The 27,908-nt window shown below is 38.7% G+C and overlaps 1 protein-coding gene across 15 annotated transcripts in view; it reads left to right on the plus strand.

The window, feature by feature from the left end:
- Window positions 1–27,908, plus strand: part of TENM2 (teneurin transmembrane protein 2) — a 1,087,321-nt gene that overhangs the window by 967,333 nt on the left and 92,080 nt on the right. For 10 of the 15 annotated variants that reach the window (XM_039385212.1, XM_039385215.1, XM_039385216.1 and 7 more), the window contains 4 exons: window positions 4,957–5,162; window positions 12,965–13,160; window positions 15,930–16,031; window positions 19,897–19,929. In XM_039385212.1, the coding sequence (XP_039241146.1) occupies window positions 4,957–5,162; window positions 12,965–13,160; window positions 15,930–16,031; window positions 19,897–19,929 (537 nt within the window). The remainder of the gene's footprint in view (window positions 1–4,956; window positions 5,163–12,964; window positions 13,161–15,929; window positions 16,032–19,896; window positions 19,930–27,908) is intronic. The other 5 variants (XM_039385217.1, XM_039385218.1, XM_039385219.1 and 2 more) reach the window with 1 other exon arrangement.

Raw genomic sequence — 27,908 nt, forward strand, 5'->3', positions numbered from 1 at the left:
TCTGGTCATATAAGTAGCTACCTGAGGAAAAAAATTAAACTGTCATTGAGAACCACAGTCATTTTCACACATTCTTTTTTGGCAAAAAGTCAGTAGGGTGTAGTTTTATATTGAATGGTTTCCTTTACACAGCTGTACCATAAATTTCTTCAGAATTCCAAGTCATCTGTGAAAAATCCCTGGCTGTATAACAAACAACAACAGAAAAATGAATTAGATAAAAAGATAAGGAAAGCTATGTCTGCAGCAGTGATTTATAAGAAATACACAACTACAGGAAAAGAAGTGGAAGAGAATTCTCTTTAACCAACACTGGTGATATTTATTCCTTGTGTTTAATTTCAGGTTGTCCACGTGATCTTGGTAGTTCATTATGGATCCACTGGAATGGTTATTCTGCTAGATATTTTCCAAGAGTGTTCTCAAGGTGCAGTTTACAGTCACCCCTGTGATGAAGGCACAGTCACAGCCCTGGAGTTAATTGCTGTTCCAGTGTGATGTCTGTGGCATGACACTGCTGGTAGCCAGATTTCGTTTTTATTTTTAATTTTAGCTGCAGTGTGGGATACTGTAGTTATAAATACTCAAGTATATCTGGTTTCAGTGTAAATACAGCTCTGCCTCCCAAGCTGACACTGCTTGACATCAGTTAAATTAAAGGCTGGCTGGGCATGTCCCATCCGCTGCCACCTTGAATCTGACCTCCAGCTCACAGATGAGACCTGCTGACAACTTAGCAGGGGGAGCTTGCATTGCTGTTGTCATGTATTGCCTCTCTGATAGCTTCAAAGGCAAATATACTTGAATGCTAAAGCAGTCTTTTCGAATGTATATGCCAAAATAGTAATTCAACTGGGTAAATAACACAGCAGTTTAAATGAATAAGAGTTATTTAGTTGATGAATATATGTTTGACTGAGTGATTGAAATGGCTCCCCTGGGTAAGATGAAGTAGTATGCTTTTAAAACTCTTTTGTAGATGTTTACAGAGAGGAAATGACAGGGGGGAAAAAAAATCAAGTATCCATGGGGTTATGAGATAAACAGATGAAACTTTACAACAGTCACCCACAGCAGAGAGAATGATCTTGGGATTCATTTGTTCTCAGTAGTGTGAGTTGTTGGGGTTAGTCTTTCTTCCCAGATTTGTCAGTTTGTCACATCTGTAACTTCACTTAAATGCAGTTGATGTTCTTTGAATGTGATCTGCACTGGTCCATCAAAATGGAAAAGCTTCTAAAAATAGCTGGAGGGGAGTGAGTCAGGTGGCAAGATACATTCTCTGCATTAGGAGGTGAGGACCGAAGGGAGCTATAAAAAAAGTTTGAGTCTGTAGAGACAGGGTTTGTCAGCGAAGCTGTTAGTAGAAAAAAAAAGGCATTGCAAATACAAAAACCAGGATGATGGTCTGCTTTTCAGGTTAAAAAAAATAAACTTAAGCCTATTAACTAAGGAAAGAGATTCAGTGGTCATACCTACTTTGCATTTCCTTTCTATATTTCTAACCTGGGGGGGAAGGAACATGAAAGGGCCGATGTTGAGACACCTCCTTTAGTATTTTTATGTTACTGTTCTGCATTCCTCATCTTCAAGGTGAGAATTTTTAATAATTCTGTCATTGTTAATAATTCTGTTTTACAAGCAGTCATCTGAGAACACCAAGGCCATGACCAACTCAGGTGCACTGGCAGCATCAAAGCAAGGAGTAGAACCAAGATGCTGTCACTAATTTTGTGTCTCATATCAACATGAATAGCTCAGCAGGAATTTATAAGAGTATGATTCAATAATGCATAATCTTAGAGCTCTGATACATGCCTGGACTTAAAACTTTCTAAGTTGTTAGTTAAACTTGCAAATATGAAACCTAGATTTTGGCACAACTTCAGGCATTTCTAAAGTGTGTTATTTCAGCATTGTAATGTAGCACCATAAAACCAGGATGTCATGTATTAAATTCTCAAAAGCAAAAGAAAAGGATCCCTTTCAGGATGCCAGAGGTGAGGCAGCAGCTGTTTGTCACAGATGTGGCACAGGTTGGATACAGGGCAGATATAGAGGATGCTGTACTACAAAAATACAACTTGAAAAGAGTCACACATCTGTTCCATTCTTTATTGTGTGTTAAGTACATCTTGATGGCTTGTGATAGCTGATCATCCAACCTGCTCTTAATATTCTCTGCTGTGTTGAGCCCCTGTCAGAGTTCTCTTCCCAGGTAAATTTTCCTGAGACACTGAAATGTTCCAGGAGGAGTGGTTTGGAGAACTAGAAACCAGGCCATTTATGTTTTAAAGCAAAACAAAAAGAGCATCTCTGGGGAAATGCTTTCAAAGATAATATCAAATCTGAACTGAATCATTTCAGTATTAGGAACCTGAATTTTCTCTCTAGGCTGACTGATAACTACAAATTGTCTTAGCTGTTGTTTTCACCAGTTTTTAAGATGATAGCTTCAAAATTTTAATGAGAAATATAAAGAAATGTTATTTTTCAAAAAAATCTTTGGTCAGTAAAGTTTGACATCCGATGTATATTTTTATCTTTGCATGCTGAAGTAGTGTGAATGTAACTCTGGTTCTCCTGAATGCTGGAACATTATAGTTTTAGCTTATTTGATGTATTTGAGTTTTCAGAAATGTCCTTTCCCAGGCAGAAAAACCATACAGAATTTTGGAAATCCAAAGGATGTTAAGGTTGAATTTGAACAAAAATACGAAAACTTGAGTCTCCATTAGAATTAAAAGTTATAATTCTAGGGAATATATACTCAACAGATTTGGAAGCAATACAATTAGCAAAAGTCATTGATGGTGGTGTTTTGGAGCTGCTTAAAGAGCCAATGAAACCATAACTGCCAATAGGGACTATGGTGGCCTTACCATTTGCATGCTCAGTAAATTTGCTGCACTGAATAATAATAATAATAATAATAATAATAATAATAATAACTACTAGAAATAGCTTTTCTTTTTTTTGACTGTTTGGATATACTGGTGCTGAAGGACAAGGTTCTTTGAGTGTGTCAAGGAGCCTTTGTCAGATTAGATAGAGCTGATGTTCCTCGAGGTATGCACAGTTGGCTTCCAAAGAAATGATTTACAGTATGCTTTTTAAGAATGTTGAAAAAATTCATCATTTATTACCATAGCTTGGATTTGTGGAATAAGGTTGTAGTTAAAGGGGATGAAGGAGCCCTCAGTTCTAGGCTGACTTCCCAGCCCTGCCAGTGATTCCAGTGTAGCAGGTGATTTTTCTGTGCTCTGTGCCTGGTTTTCCTGTCCATGTGGGTAAGGACTCATTTAAATTCTAGTGAGATGGTGCTCAACTGCACTGAGATTGGAACTTTGAGATATCCTCTGTTGCAGTAATCCATTAGAAATGACATCCTGTAGGTTTTATGAAACAGTACATGTTTGAATCTGGTTTCTATCTGTGCTCTTGGGCGGCTCTAAAAGCACATTCCTTGACGTTCTCAGCCATTTTTCCTTTCTTTGCAGCATCTTTCTTGTTTCAGCATCTCCTCCTTTCTCTTTCTTTGTTAGTGCTGTGATGTTATTGCAGACCCATTAACATAGAAAATGAAAAAACAAACAAGTTGCCGAAAACTGTAGAGCAGTTGGTATTCGGAGCATTCTTTTACCATTTCAAAACACTGCCAACATAATATCTGTTTCATTATGTACAAGAGTAAGTGCTGCTAACATAGATAATTTGGAGTCTAAAATTGAAACAGTGCTTTTGCAGCTCTCTCAATTAAAGATAGTCAAGACAGAAAAGCTGTTATGTACTTACCTGCTGGAATTATATGTTATTCCGTGCCATCCTGTTACATTCATACAGTGCTGGAATATATTTCAGCAGTAACTTGCCAGTTATGGAAAATACCATTGCACCATGAAAGAAAAGCACCAAGTAAACATTGAGCTTTTTGCAAATGCCCTCAGGTTGTATCAGAGATATCATTACCATCCAATATATCTTAATAGTGATATTAATGATGCCTTTAAATTTCTGTGATTGCTGACAGTTATTTTCTGTGGTTTTCTGGTCGTTATAGTGTCTGTTGTAAGAATTTTTGAATGCATTTCTGGCCGTGTTATTTGGGAATACTGAACACAGAATCAAAGCACTACTCATTCCATGTATTACACTCTGTGTTTAAAATATGTGTAGCCTCAGAACCTGTTCAGAAGGGATTTGCACCATGTTTTAAAGGTTCACTGTTTCATGGGCTGGAAGCCAGAGCACTCAACCAGAAAGGTCTTGTATCTTGTCTTCAGTAATGCGTGATGAAGAACCAACAAATGATGGATTTTAACTAACCACAGCACGAAGGAGAAGGACTTGTAGGTGGACCTTGCCTCAGGCAGAGAGAACTTAAAAGGCACTGCACCGAGTTGTGCTTTCTTTCAAGGAGAGGATGCATGTTAGAGTTCAGAAATTGTCCTCTAAACCCTTTTCTGTGCATTGCATTTCTTCTGTCCACTCTTTTGTCCTACTTTGGTGAATGAAACAGTGGTAATAAAAATTTGCAATCAGTTAATATAGATTGAAGTCACCCCTTCAGTTCACCTTTCTGGTAAATTTTTTATACTCTGGTTGTGTAAAGGACGCAATTGAAAAGAGCACAGGGAGATTCACATGTGCTTGATTGACTCTCTACTGTTACTATATTTGATCAGGAAGAAGCAATTGCAGAATTAAAGAGTTTGAGGGCTTAGAAGATTGCAGATGTTCCACAAAAAAAAAAAAGGTTTACAGAGTTCTTACTTCAAATATAAGACCCAAATTCTTCCATACTGGTTGAAACAGCAGGCAGATTGCATCAGAATAAGAAAGTTACAGTTTGATTTAAGAGGTGTCAATGCCACAGATGTTCATCTTGAATGAATAAAACTTACCTGTATTATAAGCAGCTCTCTCATTTGATTTATATTTGCTTTTATTTTATAGGACCATGGGTCAGTAGGAATAGCAGCATAGATAGCGGAGAAACAGAAGTTGGACACAGGGTCACCCAGGAGGTGCCCCCCGGAGTTTTTTGGCGGTCTCAGATCCATATCAGCCAGCCACAGTTCCTGAAGTTCAACATATCCTTAGGGAAGGATGCTCTTTTTGGTGTTTATATAAGAAGAGGACTCCCACCATCACATGCCCAGGTACTTTATCGATGTGTTCGTTGGCTTTAAATGTCAAAATGCAAAAAGTTTAGAGCATCTGTGTTAAAGTTGATGTTTATGGAACTCGAGTTTAGGGATTCCTGTGAATTACTTTGTAATGTGATATTTGACTGAACACCCTGATATTGACATTTCTAGGTTGTTACATACCTCAGCAATACATTGATAAAAGAAGTGATCTTTTTAAGATCACTTGAAGCAAGGTTTCAAGTCTCTGATAAAATCTGGCCCCAATGGGACAAAACTACCCAGTTATGCTCCAGTCAAAATGATGGGTGGTGTTGGTCAAGCTCCTGTTATCACAGCCCTGTGTGCAGTGGGAGTGCCTGCACAGCCAGATGTGTTAATATGGAATTTTCTATCTTCAGAGAAGTTTTAATCTCCACAGGCAGTTTGAGTGCCATCCCTGGGGGATGCAAAAGATCTTGACATCTCTGCCACCCAGGCACATTAGAGAACATGAAACGGTGGCCACATGTTTGAGAGCTTTCATTAAACCCCTTTTCCTTCAAGGACACTATTTAGATATATCATCTGACTCGGACATGGGGCAAGTCTTGCAGTTGGGAAACCCAATTCTTCTTGATTTCTAACCAGCCTCAGGGATGAGAACTCAGTAACACCACGTTTTTACAGTGACCCTGTAGTACAGAGCTAAGGGCTGTAGGTAAGGTAGTTGTAGTTAAGTATCTTTTTCTTCTAGGCTGTGCAGTGGATATTTTAATTTCTTTGCTATGAGAAGATATACCGATATTTTCTGTTACAGAGAGAGTTTCTTTATTATATTGAAAATTCATTAATGTGAATGGAAAGATTCCCATTTAGTTAAATTAGAACTGTATGAGAAATAATATATTTGCAGTTACATATGCTAAAGGGAAAAAGCCTCCGTTCTTTAGAGTGGAAGGGAAGCAGAAATAACCACCTTTTGGAAAAAGAACCCCTTCCTTCATGTATATCCTTGCTACTACAAATCAGTTCTTCATTCAGAAACTCTCAGCTAAAATTAAATGCTTTATTTAGTATATGATTTCCAAAAAGCAATGATTCCATGATTCCTTTTGGGAAAGCCTCATTTAACATTTCTAGATGCCTTGCCCTGACTTACAAAGAACTGCTTCTACTTTTTTATTATTAGTTTTTGGCAAAGCAAACTGCAGTTTGCATAGATGGTTAAAATACATGATCCCAGCTAAAAGCCCAGAGGCTTTAACATAATTGCATTGCTCCATATTGCCATGTAGGGAAAGTAATGCTGCCTGTAAAGAGATATCAGCCCTGGGTGATCTGTGTCCATGTGCATGCACAAACTCATGGCACAAACAGTGAGCCAATTAATTTTCTGGGGAAAACTACTCTTACATTATCTGAATTTTGGATCTGCTTCCCAATGTCAGGCAAATGTATGGAATTCTTCTGCATTGCCTCTTGTTCCTTGGTGTTTATTCTTTCCTGTAGTCCTGATTGGGGACCAAAATCTTTGATCGGAGCTGGGAAGAAAGGAGTGAGGGGGTTTGCGTGGGTTTATGTTCTCTGCTTCTAAGAATTTGTGAAGAGGGAGCTTTGGCTATTCAAAATCCACCAACTTACTATACAGTATGCACTTTAAAATGTTCCCTGAGTTGCTGAATGGATATATCTGACTGGTGAGGAATCAGGATCAGCAGCCCACAACCCAAGGAGGGGAGGGCATGTGGTCACTTTTCCATGTAACTAGACATTAACATGCAGCATCCCAAAATTTGTGAAAAAGACTAGATAAATAGGGGAAATTGCAGAGGACTCTTGAGTGATTTTAAGCCATTTTCAGACAGCCATGCAACACAAAAAATACCCACAGAGAATATATTCTAGGGTGGGAACATTTCTTAAGAATGTTTTGGCTGTAATGCTTCAATCTGTTGTCTTGAGGGTGAAAGTATGTCTGTGGATCTTCAGCTGTTGCAATGAGGTAATGGCATAATTCACTGAGCATGTCTCATTTAATTCAGAATTTTGGCACTCACTTCCCCTACTCTATCATGAAAAACATGGCCATTTAGTTGAGGAAAACAAACAAAAGTAGAAATCATGAAGTGAATATTACTTAAAGCAACCAAAGCTCCAAAGCAATCATCAAGATTTGCTATAAATACAGGTTAATTATAATTTTTTGACTAAGACATGGTGGAGGTAAGCCTGTACCTTTTATAAGAAATCCACTGGGAAGTAACTGGTAGTCACAATTTTTTTTTCTTTTTAATTCAAGGTGAACTTTATATTGCAATATGATCAAATGTATTTGTTCTAGGTTTCATTATGTTCTCATCTGAGAAGGCTATGATCAGGCAAAGTTTTGGTTTTTTTCTTTCACTCCACATCCATAGACTACAAATTTCATGACCTTTCTGATAAATTAAATAATGAGAAATACCAACTGTGTTTCCTCCTGAGCTGGATTTCTCCTCAGAGAAGCTGCTTTCCAGTCTTTAGACCAAGTTCCAAACCTCTTCTATAAATAGGGTTACCGAAATACACTAGTATAATCTGCAGTATAAACTGGTCTACATCTGGTCTGAATCTGCAGTACCAACCAGTATAAACTTTCCCACATTCATGCAGGGTCCTGCTGCTTGTTAACAGGGTGGTACAGCAGAAGATTCCTTGGCATTTCTGCCCAGCAATCAGAATTCAGTCAAGCTGCTACCAAGAGAAATAATTTTAGGGAAAAAAAGGCAAGCTGTTACAGACCTGAGTTAGTGAAAAGAAGCCTTGTTCTGACAGAAGGGAGCACAAAGCTTTTGTATTAATGAAAATAGTCTGAAGTTGACACCAGGCGATATTTTAAAATTGAAATTTAAAATCCTTGTTTCTGTAGGTTGGGGACATGAGCTCTAAAGCAATGAAACAGCTACACTTGACAGTTCATCACTGATCAGTGCTGATATGTCAAGCCAAGTAAAATCCTTTGTGGGAGCAAGTCAATAATCAGCAAATTAGGTACATGATTAACCTGAGACAACAAGATGCAGTTCCTGTGTGAGAACCCTGCTGAGATTTAACCTTCTCAGTATTACTGTTTAGCAAATATTCCAAATGTCTGGTTTAGTCAGTCAAGCTGATGTAGCTGTAAACTTGTCTGGAAGCAGCCTCGTGTGCCATGTGCACAGGGAGTGGGGCTCTAGAGGAGCAGTAAAAATGCAGTTTTGAGTGACAGGCAGGCTGCAAACAGGAATGCAGTGCTTTTGAGCAAAATCCCCCCAGCCTGTGTAGTACTGTGTGGAAATACCAGAATGCACGTTGCAGGCTTGAATGATCATTAGGAATTTAGTAGAAGAGAGTCATATTAATAGAATTGATAACGTATAGAAAATGAACAGTAAATGCCAAATAATGCACGAAGTGACTCTGCAGAGATTACAGAAATTATGAGGTTGCTGCATGTTGGTAGAACATTCCAAATGATGCATGAAATAAAGTAACCTTACAGGAACATCACTGGAATGTCTGGAGAAGGCAGGGCATGGAGCTGTGCTGTTTTCATGTCCAGCAGAGTGTGTTACGCTTACAAATTTTTCACGTCAAAACGAAAACTGTTTTCATTCAGAAGAGAAAATGGCTTTATTTGAAACAACTTGAAGAGCTGGGGAGCTTCAGTGTTACCTTGGGTTTTAGCCAGTGCTCAAACACATTCAGGTGCTCTGACCACCTCCTGTCTGTGAGTGCTGTGCTGCACTGCCCTGGTCAGCTTGTGTCACATCCAAATGTGGAAACAAACTGCTTGGCTGTCATGGAGGGTATCAGATGTTTCATGGCTGTATTTTAATTAATAATTACCAACTGGATTTTATGAAGAACTAATTTTAAAGCACTTTGCAAACAAGTTTCCCTGACATATGTTTTCTTGGCTGCTTAGATCCTGCAGGGCTTTGGCATAAAGGCAGATAAGAGCCACAATGCCAAATGTGCTTTCCCCCTCCATTTGGATGTGCATCCATTATTAAGACAAGAGCTCTGAGAAATCCTTCTCTTCCATTCCTGATTTCAAATAGGCATGAAAAAAGTTTCAAATCTAAGAAAGGCCCTGAAGGTTGTGCAGGCTCTCTGCATTTTCAGCCTTGACCCCTGTGAGCTCTCTCTGCACTGCAGTGTTCACAAGTTCACTGTGTCTGTGAAACTGGGCTCAGTGGATCTGTGCTGGATGGATGGCCCTGTGCAGTGGAGTCACAACTGCATATGTAAAGTTCCAAAACTGTTTTGCTGACTCCCTGTGGTTACTGGAAAAAGAAAGTTCTTATTAGCCTATGAATAAAATGCACCGAAAGCACTGAATGGAGAAATTATAAAAACAAATTGCCCAGAAAGAACTTAGTATGAGATTTTAGGTTTGTAAATAAAAGTAAGCAGTAGGGTTTCGATATGCTGGGTAGTAAAAATAAACAAACTCACCGAGGGTGTGAATTTGGAATTTGTTTAGCGAGGTAGGTTGGCAAGTCACTTGCTTATATGGGGCTTTAATCATAGTAAGTACTCCCTGCTGCAAAATTGAACTCTGATGATGTAGTCATTTGGGATTTCTGCTGCATGTTGTTCCTGAGCACTTTTTGCCATTTTTGTGTGACTTTCAGCATGAAACCATGAAATATAAAGGATCATTAAAAAAAAGGGAAAAAAAGTCAAAAGTCATTGAAACATCCAAATTACTTCAGAGATTTGGGTTGGTTTGACACATGCATTCCCTAATTCGTGTGATTTAGCAGTCTCTTCCCTAACAGTTGTGTTGTGTGTGTTAGATTAAGAATTCCACAGTTGCTTCTTAATGATCATGAAACTACTTGCCTTCTTTTCCTAGATGGGTCTTCTAATCTATTCATATATGCCAATAAGTAGCTTTAAAGCAAGACTGATATCTTCAGCACAACATTATATAAAAGTAATTAATCTCTCAAGTGTGGTAAATCAGAAAATCAACAGGGCCAGGAGAAGCAAAATGATGATTCAGCCAACCATGTGAAGAAATCTGATCGGGTTATGAATTCACAGTGCCATCTCAGTGACTCTTCAGTCAGGGATTTTCAATTTTGGGGTACATATACCTAGTCCTTGCTGACACATTAAGATTAGTACACCCAGAGAACCACCAGCAGATCATTATCTTTTTTTTTTTTCCCTCTCAGTCCTGAGGAATCCAAAGAGGGATAAAAACGTATAGTTATATTCAGTTTGCACCGGTACTTCACCATTCATACAGTTATTCAGGTTTAGTCATTTTTTTGCCTGAGCATTAAATTATTTTTCATAGTTTGATCAAAGAGGGGCAAGGCCAGCCTTAACTGTACCAAAGTTAAAATCATAGCCTTACAGGGAGTCGTGCCAAGGGATCTGCTCTCACTGGGTCACACCCCGTCATCGTGAAAAGAGATTGTGCAGCTCAAACTACTTCAAGCAGCTTCAGGCTGAACACTCTTCCCCTTCGATCTGGCCAACTGCTGAGCCTTCTCCACTCCATGAGGTGGAATCAGCATCAAACAGAGGGGAGGCAGAGGAACCTGCCAGCACAAGCAGGGACGAACAGCGTGTTGCCAGTGAGAAATGTCAGCTTTTATTGCTGCTTCCTTAGTTGACCCTTTGTGAGCGATTGTTCTGAAGAGCACAATTTCTTTTCCCCAAGATGTTGCCCGAGTAATAACATTTCCCAAGGAGGTGATGAGTCTGTCCTTAACCTCTGGCTGTTAGACAGTGGGTTTTAGCAGTGTTTCCAAATGTCACTGATTTAAGAGATAGAGATATGTGTGTTTGATACCTCGGATCCTCTGAAAATTACTGACGTGCCAGAATTCTTTAAATCTCTGGTGTACTTTGGCTTAAATGTACTAATTTGCCTGATTTACCTTCCCCTGTAAAAATGCCATGTGAGAAAAGGCTCAAGTGGATGGCAATCTGATATTAACAGTATGGTGACACTTTTTATTCCACTTCTCTTGCACTGTCCCGTGTTTAAAGGCATAGGAAAGGGTGGATAATGTGATGATAGTTTTTAGCTTTAGTAGGTTTGGGCTCAAATTCCTCCTCCTTGCCACGGATTTCCTTCGTGGCTACATATTGGTGTCAGATCCACATGTTTACTAGGAAGGCAATAGAACTTCCATATATTTCCCATTGTTATAAGGCCAAGTGTATTGCTGGTATATAACTTAAAAATTTTCAGCTAGCGAGGTGAGCTTTTATATCCCAGTTTTAGACAGATGTGAGACATGGCACTAAAGTGTTAAATCCATTCAGTCTCTTCCACTAGAAGGGAGAATCTTCATTATTTTATTGCATATTGTATATTTTTTGCTAGGACTCGCTGTTAATGAGTGGAATGCTGTGTACAAGACATCCCTCTGTGGATGTTTATTCTGTTTAGGATGCAAAATTACAGTTTTCTGTTTAAACTGAAAGCAAGGGAAGGTTGATGTTTTCTCATAGCTGTTGCAAGCACAGCCTGTATGTGCTAGAGATAACGGAGGGAAATGTAATGAAGCTACTGGCAAGCAAGCACATGCTATTACTGTATTTTATTGAACACATACATCTTTCTTTAGACATGTCTATCTATCTCTATCTACTCCTACACAGATAAATGTGTCTAAAACAAGATGTGTTTTCATAGGGGACTTGTTATACAACTATCAGAAGATTAGATATATTGTTTTTGTTGTTTCTTAAGGGCTTCCCTTAGATAGGGACTATGAGAGCCACTCAGTTGAGCATTAGCATCAGCTTGAGAGCTCCAGAATCACAGACAATAAAGACAGAAAAAAAACCTATTAGGAAAGCTAGTCCAGCTGCTTTGTTATGCAGAGTTATTCCCTATTGTAGACTAACCAATATTTCTTCCAGTCCTGTTTAATTGTGGCATCTCCATTGGGAGGCTATTTACTGAGCTTAATAGATGGGAAACTTATCTGACATTCATCTTAAATTTCTTTCTTTCTTTTTTTAGTTCCATGCCATTAATGGTGCCATCCCTCTTATACTCTAAATAATCACTTGCTCTGTTTGATCCCTTTTCCAAAGATTAATGCAGTGTTCTACCATACTTGGAAACCATCCAACCAGAAATTCTCAGTTTTCCTTAATATAAGTTCAATTCCTTCAGCCACTTGATTTGTGTTATTCCTTTCCATGCTCCCTCTGGTTATTGTGCCATACTTGCCCCTGATTGTTCCACAAACAACCTCAGGTAAGCAACTTTTACTCTGTGATGTAAAACTTGAGCAGTGTATTTTTATCAGGTGCTGAGTTACCCAAACTTAGACACACATTTCCTGTTTGTGCTGTTCCTGTTCCACATTCCAGGGGCTTCCGTTCAGTGGTGTGTCTGGAGCTACATCTCAGATGTCTGCTCCTGTTGCAGCAAGAATTTGTTGTAGGTGATTGCTTAGAAAAGGGTGTGTGTCTCTCCAAGGCTGAACATTTTCAGCTTTGAAAGCTGGAACCTAAAAGTAACGGGTCAAATCATAGATTTCAAATTTTTTCTCAAAAACCATCCTGTTAAGCAGTACCATTTATACATTTTTTTGGTCACCTATACAGAAGAAAGCTGCATAATTCACAGAATGTGTGTTCCATGGTCAACTGGTAAATGTTAGTTTCACGTTGACCCGTCTTTCAGAAATACCATTTTATAACAAGGTAGAGGAGACTTTGAGCTGAAATATCATTGTGCATTCAGCTCTGTTTGTTTGGGGGTTTGCTCGTTTGTGGTGTTTTGTTTTGTTTTGTTCTTTTTTTCCCCCCTTTTTTTTACCCTGCAGTATGATTTCATGGAACGCTTGGATGGCAAAGAGAAATGGAGTGTGGTGGAGTCCCCCCGGGAACGTCGGAGCATTCAGACCCTTGTTCAGAATGAGGCCGTGTTTGTCCAGTACCTGGATGTGGGTTTGTGGCACCTGGCATTTTACAACGATGGCAAGGACAAGGAAGTGGTTTCTTTCAGTACAGTCATTTTGGGTAGGTGTTTCCACCAGCTGAGCGTTTTTCCTTTCTGTTTGCACTTTCCCTCACTTAAAGTTGTAATACTTTCTTGCAATCTTCTGTTTGTTGTTTGTCCTTATGTTATGTTGTGCTTTTTTTTCCCCTCAACACTACTCTTGACAAAGAGCAAATTTTTAATTGCTGATTTCCCTCTTAAGATTTTAGCATTTCCATACATCTTGAGTCTAGTTTTGGAACACAAGGCTCAGATAAGTTCAGTCTGGTTTGAAGCATTCCCCAGTTAATATTCCTCTCCCTTATCTGTCATTTTTATACCTCTTATTTGCTTCTCTGAAGAAGCTTCTTTACACCCAGGTGGAATAGGATCCAACAGGAGAGCTGTTTAATCTTAGTAGAAAGACAGCTCAAGAAAACGATACCTGCAAATGAGGTTATTGTTTGCAGCCACCCTAGAGATTAATTGAGTCAGTTAATTAGCTGTATTGCTGTCTTACAGCTTACCACTCACCTAATAGTGAGTCATCTCCTCAACATGGTGGAATCAAGAGCCAAACATCTTGCCTGCAGTTTTGTTAGAAGAATAGGGTTGCATTTAGTTGAAAATCAAAGTGAGTCTAAATTCTCCAGGTTTTATTAGATTTGTTGAACTTTGAAGCACTTAATGAACTTTGCTGACTGTCTTGTCACAGAGGCATAACAATTTCTGAGATAGTCTGTCTTATATTCTACCCTGGCTGGTGAAGTGTTAAATGGCACTGTATTGTATAAATTCCTGTTAGTTCAGGGAAAGAGAAGCTGCAAAAAGTACAAGTCAGTTTTTAAACTTTAAACTGAATAGTCAGAGGTATTTTCCAACCTTGCCTGATTAATAATATGAAGTTATTTTTTTTCCCTTTTACACTAGTATAAAATTCAGTTTGTTGGCTTAAGTCCCAAGAAGGGTGTAGGTGGATAGTCAATACTGTCATTAAGTATGAACATAATTATTTCTGTTAACCTCAGTTAAGATGAAGAAATTATTGTTTTTTCATAGCTTATATGTGGCTTTGTAAGAGTTAAGGTGCTATACATGTTGATATATATAGAGAGAGAGAGAGATTTGCATATTTGCCCATAGAAGGCTTTTTCTGTTTCTCCAAAACCAACATTTGTGCTTGTATCTTGTTATGCCCCCTTTATGATAACCTTAGGATATCATAAGCTGCCCTTAAAAGAGTTGTCTGGTCTAGGCTACAGCTTTCAAGATCATCAAAGGTCTAACAGTCAGGTAGACTACTTGGTAGTGCAATGATAGTAATTGGAATGAAATCCAGAGTAAAGTATAGTGTTTTATCTGGTTCAGAGGTGGTTCTACACACACCCACATCAGACACTTCATAATCAAAGGATCTGAGACAGCTGAATGTCTCTCTGGTGTGGAAGAGGAGAAAGAATAACAGAAATTATGTTAACTCCCAGACAATACTAAATTTACCATGATTTTGAATACATAGAAGAATGCTTTTGTGTGCCATGAAGCAAAATAATGAATAAATCTATAAACAAGCTCCTTCATGAGACAAATTGATATCTTTGAGCATTACATTTCAATTTTTCTCTTCATTGTTTACATGAATCATTTCAGGAGGCCAAGCTGATGACATCTCTTTGAGAATTTGCTTTAGACATTTTGTATTTGGTGTCCTGCAACTGTGAAATTAGATTTAAAGTTGTACTTGAGTCCTTTTGTTCTTTGAAGTTTAATTTGACAAAAAATACTCTGTATGTTTCTGCTGGTTCCAAATCCAAATTTTATTTTCTGTCTTGTACAAATGCTCTTGGTTTGGTGTCTGGGACTGACAAAGCCATTTAGTTTGAAGCCACAACAACAGGGAGTAACAGTGAAGTGTAACAACTGCCCAATTAGATTTTTGCTCCAATAATTCAGTGTTGAAAATATGTTCCACTGAAATCCAACAGCTTTCAAATTAAAATGATTTTAAGAATTCATTTCAAAATTGGAATTTTATTTCTAGGTTGTTATTATGCAAAGTAGTGTATGTATTATCCAAATAATAACAGAAATCATGGAAAATTAGTGTGTTGGTACAGCTGAAATGTTACCAGGCTGATGTACCTATTCTCCTCATATTATTGAAGTCATCACTTCAGTCAGTCACTCTAATGTTAAACTTTGTCCTCAGATTTTACAGAATTCTCCTTCATCCTCTTGCAGAGCTACTTGCACCTTTTTAATTCATTTTTTTTTTTTAGGATCAAGTGTATTTGCCAGAAGAAAAGAGCTCCTTTCTGTCACGTTCAGCAGATATTTTTGTCAGTTTAATTAATGAGCCTTTAAATGTCTGTAGAAGGCAAAGAATGTACAGTCCTTGGGATAATCAGTGTCCCATGGCAGAGTGGTTCTGCAGGAACAGTGTCTCATTGCAGGAGGGAGAGTGTTGATTTTCCTGGTGAAATGTTATGTTTGCTACATAATATAAATTTCAACATAGCTCTGAAGGTCTTAAGAGGTCCCACCAATCTGTTGGAACAGAGGGCTTGAGCACTGTCAGAAGATTTTGAGTTCTAATGGTGCCCAGAGACTGAACGTGACACTTTAGTGTATCTCTAGATCTCAACACCTATTCATGCTGCCACAAAATTGGGTACATTCTGCTTCACCCAAACCTTGTGGTGTTCATATTATTAGGGGTTGTTCCTCTAAGCATTGAAGACAAAATAAACTGAAGAAAAATTAAGCAAAAAAAATGAGTAGGCTGATTGCCTGTGTTTCTTGTGTTTCAGATTCAGTGCAAGACTGCCCACGTCATTGCCACGGGAATGGCGAGTGTGTGTCAGGTGTCTGCCACTGTTTTCCAGGATTTCATGGAGCAGACTGTGCTAAAGGTATCATTTTCCCTGTATTTACAAATAACCACAGTGTATGTTTGTGATGTAAGGATCTGCAGTGCCCGCTTGCTAGCATGGGTCCAAGCTAGATTCAAATAGATCAATATGCTTTTTTTCCCTTAGATCTCAAGTTCAAGAGGAAGTATTTCTACATTACCTATGAACTTGCATTGCTGCAGCTTTTTTGTGGCAGAGGTAGCAGGCAGAAATGGCAGAAAATAAATTTATTTTCTGTAAAAGTGGATGAATTATCAATGCTTTCTGATAATCATTAACTAATCTGCAACAAAAGACTGATTCTCTTCATTGACAGCATGTAGTATATATTCTGGCTTGCCTAAGCCTTACTTCTAGCACAAAGCATCTTTCTTGTATATACAGTTACTTTGACCAAAGGAACTTCGCCTCTTATAGGAAAATAAGTAGGCCTTGATAAAATCTTAAAATAAACCTTTTCTTAAATGTCAGTTGTAAATTTTAACAACTAAAACTGGGAAATACGTTACTGTCAAGGATTAAGCAGAAATCTAAATGACATCTGTGGATTGGCACAATGTGTTTATTAAGTTTTTCTGAGTTTGGGATAGCTGTCATAGGGAAAAGATTCATAAAGGAGGAGCTCTTTAGTTATACAGCTAGTATCAGATATTTTGTCTAAATTCAATGGCTTGTTTGTATTCCCTGATGTTCCTGAGGACACTCATAACATTTTACAGTTTGCTTCCTTCTTAGTTTGTGTGAGATTTAGGAATACTATCAATGTTGTGCTCACAGTTGTTTTCCATGGGGATAGGGCTGTTAGAGTTCGAAGAGGGAATGCCTGGTGTTTGAAAGCTTTCTTAAAAAACTTGAAGGGCCTTAGAAATTTGTTCATTTCTTCTTAGACCCCTGATCCAGTCCTGAGGACAGTTATTTGTGCCCCACCCCTCTCCCTGCTGTAACATCCAGCATACTCATACCTGTCTGTGAAATACTCCTTGAGTAGCTACTGTAGTTGTACTGGAGGGAGTAATTTCCATTTAGTGTCTCCATATTTGGCTCTTGAAGGTGCCCCAGTACAAAAAAAAAAAAATTAAAAAAAGTAAAGTAGAGACCCCAAGGGCCTTGGAGAGCTAATGCTGTTATTTCAGTGCTCGCCCTGCTCATTTTAAAGAATGCTTCAAATACAGCGTGCATGTTGTTTGATTACCTGAGAAATTAAGACAGCTGGCAAGTAGAGAGAGGAGATATCTGTATCCCACAAAGTAAATGGTGTGATAATGTGTGCTATAAATACAGATTGACAGCTGTATGCATTTCTGTGGTGTTAACCTGTGAAAGTGTGCATGCAGTGACTGTGTGCTTCACTGCCACCCTTCACACATACATGGCCATCATATCAACTCATTTGCATTTTGAGTTGTGGAGCAATCCTGCATTGTGTACTCAACCTCTGTGTAACACTGTATGCTGTGTTAATGCTAGAAAATACTTTGTTCAGGCTGTGACAGATAAAATAGCTTTTTTTTCTAGGGCGTCAAACTGTATCTGTATCTGTCAGGCTTCTCCTGCCCCTCAGTGCATTCCCTCTGCTTCCCGCTTTGTCCTTTCTGTGTTGTCTCTTTCCCCTCAAAAGCAGGAATGGTTTCTTGGAAGCTTCTTTCAACTATTCCACTGTTTTCTTGTCAGACATCGTGGTATTTCTAAAGAACAAAGAACCTTGGAAAGCTACCTAAAATGACAACACGGGCGTGTTGACAGCACTCTTGTTTCTGTGCAGGCACAGAACTGCACAACATCACCCTGTGAGCCCTGCCCAGAACTGTGGCTGAGTTAGTTGGGTGTAAGGGCTCTGTGCCTCACCCATTCCACAGGCATTTCCATGCCTGTTCGCATGGCCACAGATTTTTCTGCTCGCTTGACTGCTCATTATATGTGAGAGCAGTTTGAGAAGGCAGGAATCGAAATTGGGATTGTATGCATGGTAAAACACAGTACAGTGAGATAGAGAATTGCATCTTTTCCAGCATATGCCATGTACGGACACATGTTAAATGTACATTTACAGTAATATTAAATTTATATTTAAGCTGTCACAAGTATGGAAGTATAATGATTTTCTTTCCATCGGATTTTTTTAATTATTATTTCCCTAGCAACACGTCTTTCAATGTCTCATTTCTCCCCTGTAGAACAATTTAAGGCAAGACTCAGATAAAGAAATACGGGAGAAGTGTGAACAAGCTCCTCAGATGGCTTTTAGAACTTGGTCCATGCAGCAACACAGCAGTCTGAGAGCTTCACTTTGGGTGAAACCCAAGTTTGATAGGTAGGAAGCATGATCCTTTATAGCAGTGAATGCCCTGTTACAGGGCTGATCTTGAGGCCACCAGAGACAGTGAATCATTGGAGGAGTCCCCTGCAAACTATTTGCAGGCAGTTCACAGGTACTACTCCATCCAGGTTGTTCTAAAAGATGAAAATGAGGGAAAGCTGTGGGAGACAGCACAGACATGACTGAAGATCCATTAGCTCCAGGAAAATACCATGAAAATTACTGGAAAGAGATGAACTTTTGGCTCAACCCCACAGGCTGTAGTACTTTCATACCCTGATTGAAGTGGTACAAACTTACCCCTCCTAAAAACACTCCTGCCAAATATTGGGGAGAGGGGGTTATTTCTCACCCTTACCTGTGGAAATAGCTTATTCTCAAGTATCCAATATCAACAGATTTACTCCATCCTTGCTGGGGCAGGATTCCCTTTGAAATCATTTGGAGTCTCACCTAATTAAGGTTAAAGAATTTCATCTAACATACAGAAAAGGTAATGGTACATTTTGATCTCATGTGGATAAGCCATGGCATACAAAAAAAAAGAAAATCTGCTGATCAGAGGATAATTCAATGTGTGGAGATGAGTCCTGACAAAGCAAATGTGTACGGTTAAAGCCAGTGGAAGATTTGCTGTGAATTGACCTGCACTGTGAGTAACCTCCTGTCCACAATTATCTGTAGGAGTTACTGATGAAAACTGATGCTATGGCCAAGGATCAATTAAAGAATCAGACATGCAGCTATGATCATCTTATTTTGGTGTGTTGTCACCTTTTTATATTCATCTCTATTTTTCTGTAACCTCTATGACATAACTGAGTTATATCAAAATGTCCTTCTTCCTTAGTGTTCCTGCTGTTGATGTCTGCTCATAGTTTGTTTTTTCAAGTTCTGTGGTAAATCTGCCAGCAGGCATCCTGCATTCACCATTTGTAGAGTTCAGTGACACAGTGAGTTGAGTTCCTAGAAGTGACTCAGAGTTGGCTACAATTTCACTTCACCTGAAGGGCATGCAACTCTTCCACTCCTTTAACAAAGCTACTTCCAAAGACACTGTCATGTACTGGTTTGCAACTGAGCACAGAGCCTCCTTTAATTTTGCATTTTGAAATGCTAGGATTTGCATCATAAGCATCTTTTGCTAATCTGGAAAGGTGAACAATGTGCCATCACATGGGATTTGTACATTGGCATGATGAGCATAGCCTGCTAAGAGATGGTGTCTGATTAGTAAAAGAAGGACAAAAATGGACTCAAGTAGCTTATGTCAACTGCCATGAAGTTGCCATTTAGCAGATATTTCTAGCTGATTATGCAATGTAATAAGAAACATGTTTAATATTTTAATCTGAATGGATTGAAGGCTTTAGGATTTTTTTAAAACCAAAAATTTGTACGATGTTTGATCGGTTGACTTTTTAATCTGATTTTTAAGAACTCTAATTAATCAGATTTATGTTATTCGCGGTTTCTTTTCCTGTTCTCCTTGTGTGGGTTTTTCATTATTTTATTTTCATTCTGTTTGTTTTTGGCTTACTGGCAAAGGACGGCGCCACTTTAATAAGTATAAAAAGAAGGGTAGGTTTTTTTAAATTTCTTTTCATTTCTTTTGCAACATCTATTTAGTTTGAAATAGTTACTAAGCTGTAAAGTGTAGTCTCTCTTTTTAAATTGACTCTAATGGATTTGCTGTTTGCACCACAATAAGAGTTCCTACCACTGCCATTTTCTTTGTTGTGTGTGTGCTATTAATCTATGTATAAAAATGTAAAAAGCTGACAGTTATTAGGTAAGTAAGGTATAATTGCTGGAAGAAGCAACTCATGCTTTTTTTCAGTTGTTATTCTGATTTCAGTTGTTTGAGTCTCTTCCTACTCTGAGGTTTTTTGGAGGCCTATTGCTTGGACAATAGTGCATAAAGTAATGTTTTTCCATCGATTGAATACGCTGCTTGAAACTGTTCTCTTTGTGCCGTGTCCAGAATGCTCCCAGTGGCACAAGATGTTCTGGGAGTGATTGCAATGGAGAAAACATGAATTTTGGGGTGCATCCTACTGAATAATTCAGTATTTGGTTCACTGCTGTGTAGAGCACGTGGCCCACACATATAAATGGTATCAGGCATACACTGGTAATGTATAGGAGCTTGTATTTCCTATGTCAGTAAGGAAAACAGTGTTTGTCTTCAAAACTTGGCTTGAAATTTTAGGAACTAAAAATGGCTCAAGCAAACAGGGACCCCCTGGTCTTTGAAAGTTGAATACTGAACAGCCTGTTTCCTTTGCCTGTCCTGCACAGAGGAGATGGGACCTGAGGTGAGGCAGCACTTTGGGTCCTCAGTGGCACAGACAAATAGAATGTGTGTCTGGTACTGTTCAAGTCACTGCAGTAACAGGTTGTAGATCAGACAAGTGAAGTTATTCAGATTAAATATGCAGACACCCACACCAGGTTGGTTTGCAGAGCAAAGAGCTGGAGAGGGACAATAGAATAGGAAAGATGCTGGGTTTGTGGTATTATGAGGAGATTTTCATGAGCAATAGTATTTGTTAAAGCAAATCTATTGTAGGTAGTACTTTACATGCAAAACAAATAAATAAAAGCAGTGCCTGACTCCAGGAACTAACCAGATCTATACAAGTTGAAAGGGAATTAATGTGGAGATATAAGGAAAAACAGTTATTATGCAGTGTTAAAAACACACCAGCAGTGTGACTGCTGCAAAATAGAGTTTTAAGAGGGATAATGGGGCTAAAACATAACATCTGGTAGATAATGGAGGGCAAATGGGGAGACTGACCATAGGAAACAGCTGAAAGAAGGAAGTTTTAAAGTTTGACTCTCAAAAGCATCCTAAATCCTAGAAAGGCTGAAGTCAGAATTTGAGCAGTGAACAGTGTGGGGTGAAGGGGGTCTGTGAATGGAGTTAGAGCATGAAGCTGGTGTTCCGTGTGATAGGAGGAAAAGACCTAAAACAGGACCAGGAAAGAAAAGTGACACAGTTGAAGGATAGATTAACAAATTAACAACATGATTTTTTGCAGCACTGTTGCATATAAACATGACTGAATGAGACTGAATTTATCAACACGTTGAAAAAGGTGTTTATTTAATGTTGATTTTTATTTGCTGAAAGCCAGGGCAGAATTCTGACCGAGAGATGCAATGCAGAAAAAAAATCTGTAAGAGTTTGTCAAAGCCTGAGGGGAGAAAACAAGTAAAAAATAATATCCAGATTATGAACCTTAATAATAGGTGGAGTGATGGTATTATCCACTGTGACAGAGCAAGAATGCAGGCTAGGGCTGAGAAATAGGGGTTTAGAGAGAAAAGATAAATTAAAGAAGAAATAACTTCATTGGTAAGCATTTTACATGTTCATAATCGTAGCATGTCTCATCACTTACATCATACTCTTGGGGAAAAAAAAGAAAGTATGCTTTTCTTTGGAAATACTGCATTCCTGACTTGTTACCCACACATATCTCACATCCTTTCTTGCAGTTGACAAAATTCAGTGTGTTCAGCTTCTCTCTTTGTATCTGTTTCTGGGTGGGTTTGTTTTTGGGTTATGTGTGTTTATGTGTGTATGTGTGCCAACTTCTGTGCGTGCTGCAGCAGCAGCACAGCCCTGGCTTGTCACTCAAATCCTCTCTCACAGTGGGTGGAAGCATCATTTAGATACTTGAACAGACAAGGCTGTCTTTGGCAACATTCCTCTCCAGCAGTTCCCACCTCTCCGACTCAGTTCCTTAAAAAGCCTTTGTTATGAACTTTCTTCCAGTTTTTCCAGTCTCATATTTTATTAGCAGACTTATTTCATTTCTGGCAAAGTGATCATGTCCTCAGTTGCCTTGCAGTGAGTTTTATGTACAGGACAGTGATTGCCCTCGTTTTTCTTAGTTTTGCAGAACTGAAGTAGTCTGTAAAAAGGGGTTTGTGCCATTAACTCTGCCTAAAATAATTACAGAATAAATAAACGGACATGAAAGCTATTTTGACAATGACTGACAGGCATTGCTGTCTATCAGCTGCTACTTGCCTGCATGAAATGAGACAGTAGGTTTGATCCAGTGTCAGGTAGACAAGTAGAGCCAACGCAAAATCCATCACTCCAGCTCGTTCTAATTGGCAATTTAAACAGGAGCCAAGAACTGATGGGGTCACAGGCTGAATTCTTTCTGATTGTTAGTGGTCATGGCTCCAAAAGGGGCTCAAGGCACACAATCAGTAGCGCCAAGGAATAGAATACAGGAGCCCTCGTGTCTAGTCTGCAGCTTTCCTCATCAATCCTCATGAATTCTGTGGGAGATTAGAAGTAAGAACAGGGGACTGGAGAGCCTGGACTCCAGAATTCTACAACAGATACCTTGTTAAATTTCTGTTACAAGACAAGTCATTTAGCATCCTAACATTTCATTGCTGTTTAAAAATATGTTCCTGTCCCTGCAGTACATGGGAGATTAAAGGAGAGGATTAGCAGTGCTGTTAGTGACAGGATGGTGACAGAAGAGTACTCAGATCACTCCCCAGCCTGCACTGGGCTGGAGTTGGTGCTTCATATCCTTTACATTCTTTGTAAGAGAATATTTGCAAAGTTGAAATAGGAGCCAGGAGCTGTTTTTAGCTTTGGGACTATTTGAGAAGGCAGGCTTTAAAAATATAGCTTTCAACATGCAAAATATTAGCTTCTCATTGTTCTTTAAGTTTGTATGGCTTCTGTTGATTCCAGCTTCGAGCTTAGGTTATAAAGAATTTATCTACAAAAGAGCTAGTCCTGAATCAGTTCAAGTGGGGATGCTCCTGTTGTTTAGAGGCATGCCCTTCCTTCTTTCTGTTATAATTGTGCCTCTACAGGGCAGCAAAAATGCTTTAATTTTTTTAAAGATATTTACTTAATGTTGTTAAATATACCTGATACTTGCATCTAGTGTAGCAACTTAATTAGCACTTGTTTTCTGTATTAAAATGCCAAACTCGTGCATGTGAATTGCACTGCCCTTTCCTATGTTTCTAAATTCAAGTTGCAGCCTATGAACTTGAAATTATGTCCCAAAGAGCTTGTAGTATAGTGGTGCAGCTAAGAAGGCAGACTTATTCTGTAGGACAAGATGCCACTGATGGACAAAATATGATAGGCAAAAAATGGACATGTAAGGAATCTCTGATTTCAGTGAACACTCAGGCATCTTTATCTTTCACTACCCAACATGTAGAAATTTAGAGACCAAAGACAGAGCCATGGGCAGTCCTGTAGCTGAACTGGAACCAAATTTTACTGGCTTAATATGATAAGAAAGTTTACTTATGTCCAAGATGGAAAGCACATGGAAACACAGTAAAATCTTATTAATGGATTTTTCCTCAACAGTATTATGTAATATTTTCATACTTATTGAAAACTGGGTACATTCATTTGATCTCTCACAGCTGCTTTTGAAGGCTGCTGTATTATCAGTTACTTCACTTGTTTTATCTTTCTTCTCTTCTTATATATGTGCAGCACAAACACATCTATTTGCACAAATATTTTCTGTTTCAATGGTGTTCCATTAAGTAGAATATTTCAAAAGGTTCCCAGTGCAGCAAGGAAGTGGACATGCATACAAATACATGCAGAACACAGGCCATTGTGCAGCTTAGTTCTGGCAAGCCAAAAATCTTATTTCCTTTCAGATACTTCCATTGGTGGCCAAGAATCTCTCTGCTCTGACTATACTCTGCTGAGCTGAATTGTGCTCGCTGTGCTGTGTGCTTTGTAATTTGTTTTTGTGTTTAATTGGTTAGCTTATTTAATTGTGTTGCAATCTACATTTTGTTTTCAGGTTGCTTTGTCTCCCTGGACTTGTACTGGTGTTTGTTATTTCATTAAGTTCTAAGAGTTTGCCTTTACAGTTGTGTTGGGATCATCCTGGAGTCCTTGTGTTGATGGTAAATGTCATTGAAGCAGCTATGATTAAGTAGTATTGTAAATCATGTCATAGAAATACAGCTGGTTTAAAAGATCCTTAGACATTTGCCATCCCTGAAAAACAGAAACAGCCCTGAATCATAGCTTCATATTTCAGCATGCATGACTTTATTCATACCTACATTATGTCTAGGTTTGAACCTGTAATTTAGATATTTGTCTATATTTAGCCCCTGTTCGGGTGAGACTAAATTCAGTAAGCTGTCATCTCCCTTCACTTTCTCAAACAAACAAAAAAAAATCTCTAACTCAAAACGTAGAAAAATGTTTAAATATCTGCAGCTGATGTGGAACTGTGAAATTCAACATGTTATGATTTAAATCTTTTCTGGTAAATTTAATAAGGCAAATAGTAGTAACTAAAATGAGACCAAACCAGCTTAGGTTTTAAATACCCTAAACTGCAGCCTGTGGGTGTAATCCTGCATCTACTGCACTGATGTTTAGCCAGAGCTGAACCATTACCAGAGAAGCAATAGTTTTTACAGCATTCACTGGGAAAGGTGTAAAATTTTACCAAAAATATTGGGAGAAATATCTCACTTTTTTGCTCCTTCTTCTAGAAACACAAGTGACTTCGTGCTGTTAGTGCTTCTCTGCTATGAACCATAACATGTGTGTTTGGAAGGATAATTCTGGTATTTGCTTTTTGTCCTTACTGCTGCTTTTTGTGAGCTTGGAGCATCATCTCTGATTTCTCATTGGTTCTTTCCACTGAGACAGCAACTGAAACCTCTGAAATAGTTTAGTTTTCCCTTCCTCCTCAGTTTTTCTCGTGATGAAGTTATCAAGATACAAATGAAGATCTACATGCTTGTCTGTGACAGTAGCTGATTTCAACATCTGTTTGTTTCCATCTGTTGCTAGAAAGTAAAACTTGTTTCTCTGCACGGTCTTGTGTCGACTTCACTGCTTATATTCGAGGCAGGAATTTCACAGCTCTGATTCTGTGTTACTAGTTCACACAGAAAAAGAGTTTGTTTGTTTGTTTGTTTGTTTCCTTTCTTTTCAAAGGCATAAAATATGTGGTAAACTGATCAGTCACATTCTTCTGTGGTAAACCAGGACCAGTGCAGGGAAACTTCTATTTCCTTGAATGCACTGATGCATGTGAAAAAGAGATTGAACTGTGCTGCTCTCTAACGATGTAGGAGATGGGGAGGACCCAAACTGGATGGGCTGCAAATCAATCCACCATTTGCAAATCATTTTAGTGTCGTGCACAGAGAACTACAGACTTCCCTTTAACATGGGCAGTGAGAGAGAGCTGCAGAGCTGCTGCAATAGTGGAGGGGGAAACAGGCTGTGACCAAGTGTTGAATCCAGAATGTACTGACAGGAGAAAGTCCTCCAGACATTTGACTCCTGGCAGAACTTTATCAAGTGTCTAGTGCACTCAAATGTCCTTTTTTTCCTCTCTGTCTCCAACATTTAGTTTGTTTTATGCCACTTAAAAATCATTTTATGGTCAGCTGTGGCTTTACCAGTGAGGCAGCACAGTGGTCTTTTTCTCTCCCCCTGCTGTGCTTCACTGTCTTTAGAGAACTAAGATCTTCCTTGATTTTTAGTGAGATTGTCTAAGCTCGTCTTCACAAAAGCAGTAATGGGGCTTCAGTCCTTTCAATCCACCATTACAATAGTTCCAATGTATCTGATATTTCCTTAATTTTGATTTTTCCCTGTTCTTACTGACTGCATTGTTATTGTTATTGGAAAATATTGCAAGGGTCAATTCATCAAGCAAAATTGTCTTGTACCAAGTGACCAGCCTCATTTGAAAAATTTGCTGTGGTTCTGGAAATTGGTGCTAGATAGCGTGGGAAGACATGTTTGTAATTCTTACATAGATTTTTGTAGCAGCTGTTAAGCTAAGCAATTATCTAATGGAAATAGGTACTTTGTACAATAGTAGAGAAAGGAACAGTAAGTGTTGTCTTTTTGACAGATAGGCTCACCCTGAAGGCAGTGAGGAAAAATATTTTTGACAAATTTTTGCCAAGGCAGAAGTTTGCTGAGTGTTCAGAAGGATGTAAATATTCATTGTGCAATAAATGCTGTTCAGCCACTTCTGTTAAAAATCTTGCCATTTTTTTTGTGGAACAGCTTAAGTACTTATTGATCGAGAACTTCTTGCCTCCCAAAATGGAGGCATCCCCATATCTCTACAGGTATTTTAAATGAATTGAATTAATCATAGGCTTAAAAGTCTCTAGTGGTCTTCGTTAAGTTTCCTGGGTTTAATTAAAACATCTGTGCGCTTTTAATTTATCGATTCATCCAACTCATATGTCATGTTTTTAACACACCCCAGCATGCTCTGCATCATTTTTAACCCGATTTCCACTTAACTAAAGCAATTAAATTCACCCCGGATTAATTAAAGCATCCATACTTTAGTGCTTAAGTCAGCGTGTGCTGCTTTCCCCAAATGGTTTCTGAATGTCAGAGATTTGACACACCTGATGGGTTTTTTGTCCTTCTGGAAATTCTTCCGTGAGTCTCTTCCTGGCTTGCTAATGTGCAGTTTGGCAGAGCTAGACAGGAGAGCTTGGTAAGGCTGGGCTTGGGCACCTGAAGCAGGGACAGCAGAACATGGCTGTTGGGAAAGGCTGTACATTCCCTCTTAATACTGACCTGATGCCTGCAAGGGTAGGATCCCACTGCTGTTAAATCATTTAAATTAGTTGTCTGTTCTGTAAAGTAACTCCTGAAGCACCTAATGTCAGTGACAGTTTTTTCATAGCTGTTCCTTCTGCTGCTGCTGGGTGGATTTCTACAAGATGACTCCTGGCTGGAAGAGCACAAGGCCTTAGAGCAGCCTAAGTGATGTTGTAGGTCTTCCTAATTGTCGCTGTTCCTCAGAACATTTCAGCTTGACAGAAGTTTGTGACCTCTGAATTCAAACACCGTTCTTCCTGACCATGCAGATGGCATGTTTGTGAGGCACAAAGAGCAGATGAGAGAAAACAGCCTTGGTTTCGTTCAATCTCCCATTCCAGGATGATTTTCTTGAGTCTAAGTTTGCTAGGGCTGGGGCAGCTTCTCACCAGGAAAGTAGCAAAAAACCAGCATAAACTAGTAAAAACCCATGGAGTGGTCTTAGAAGTTATTTCAGACTTTCATATCTGTAAATGAACTCCAGTAAAAGCTAATAGGCATGCACACAAGTAGTGAAATGTGCAGCCAACTGATTAAAATAGGTTTAAATAGAAAATATGAAGGAAAGTGTTGTCAAACAAAATAATTGCATTTTCAGACTACAAATAAGAGATTCACGTGTCTCATAATTTTTAGAAATATGGGCAAATACTTGGTGTAAGAAGACATGTAATAGTTAAGGGCAAATACTTGGTGTAAGAAGGGATGGGTAACAAAAAAATAAGGGATGTTTCAGTACTATTTTGTGTATAATAATAGTGTAAAGTCTAGAGCCAACATTTTGAATCAGGTTGACAGCAATTAACTTTTTTAATAACTGGGCTGATTTTCTAAAATGCAAATATTTGCATTTCCTTTGGGTTTAAACTCATTTAGATTAAGATTGTTCATATATGAATAGGTATGACTTTATCTTAGGAGAACAGGA

Source organism: Pipra filicauda, unplaced genomic scaffold, assembly GCF_003945595.2.
Source record: "Pipra filicauda isolate LSUMZ 115617 unplaced genomic scaffold, ASM394559v2 scaffold3_size10097308_pilon, whole genome shotgun sequence".
Taxonomy (NCBI): Eukaryota; Metazoa; Chordata; class Aves; order Passeriformes; family Pipridae; genus Pipra; species Pipra filicauda.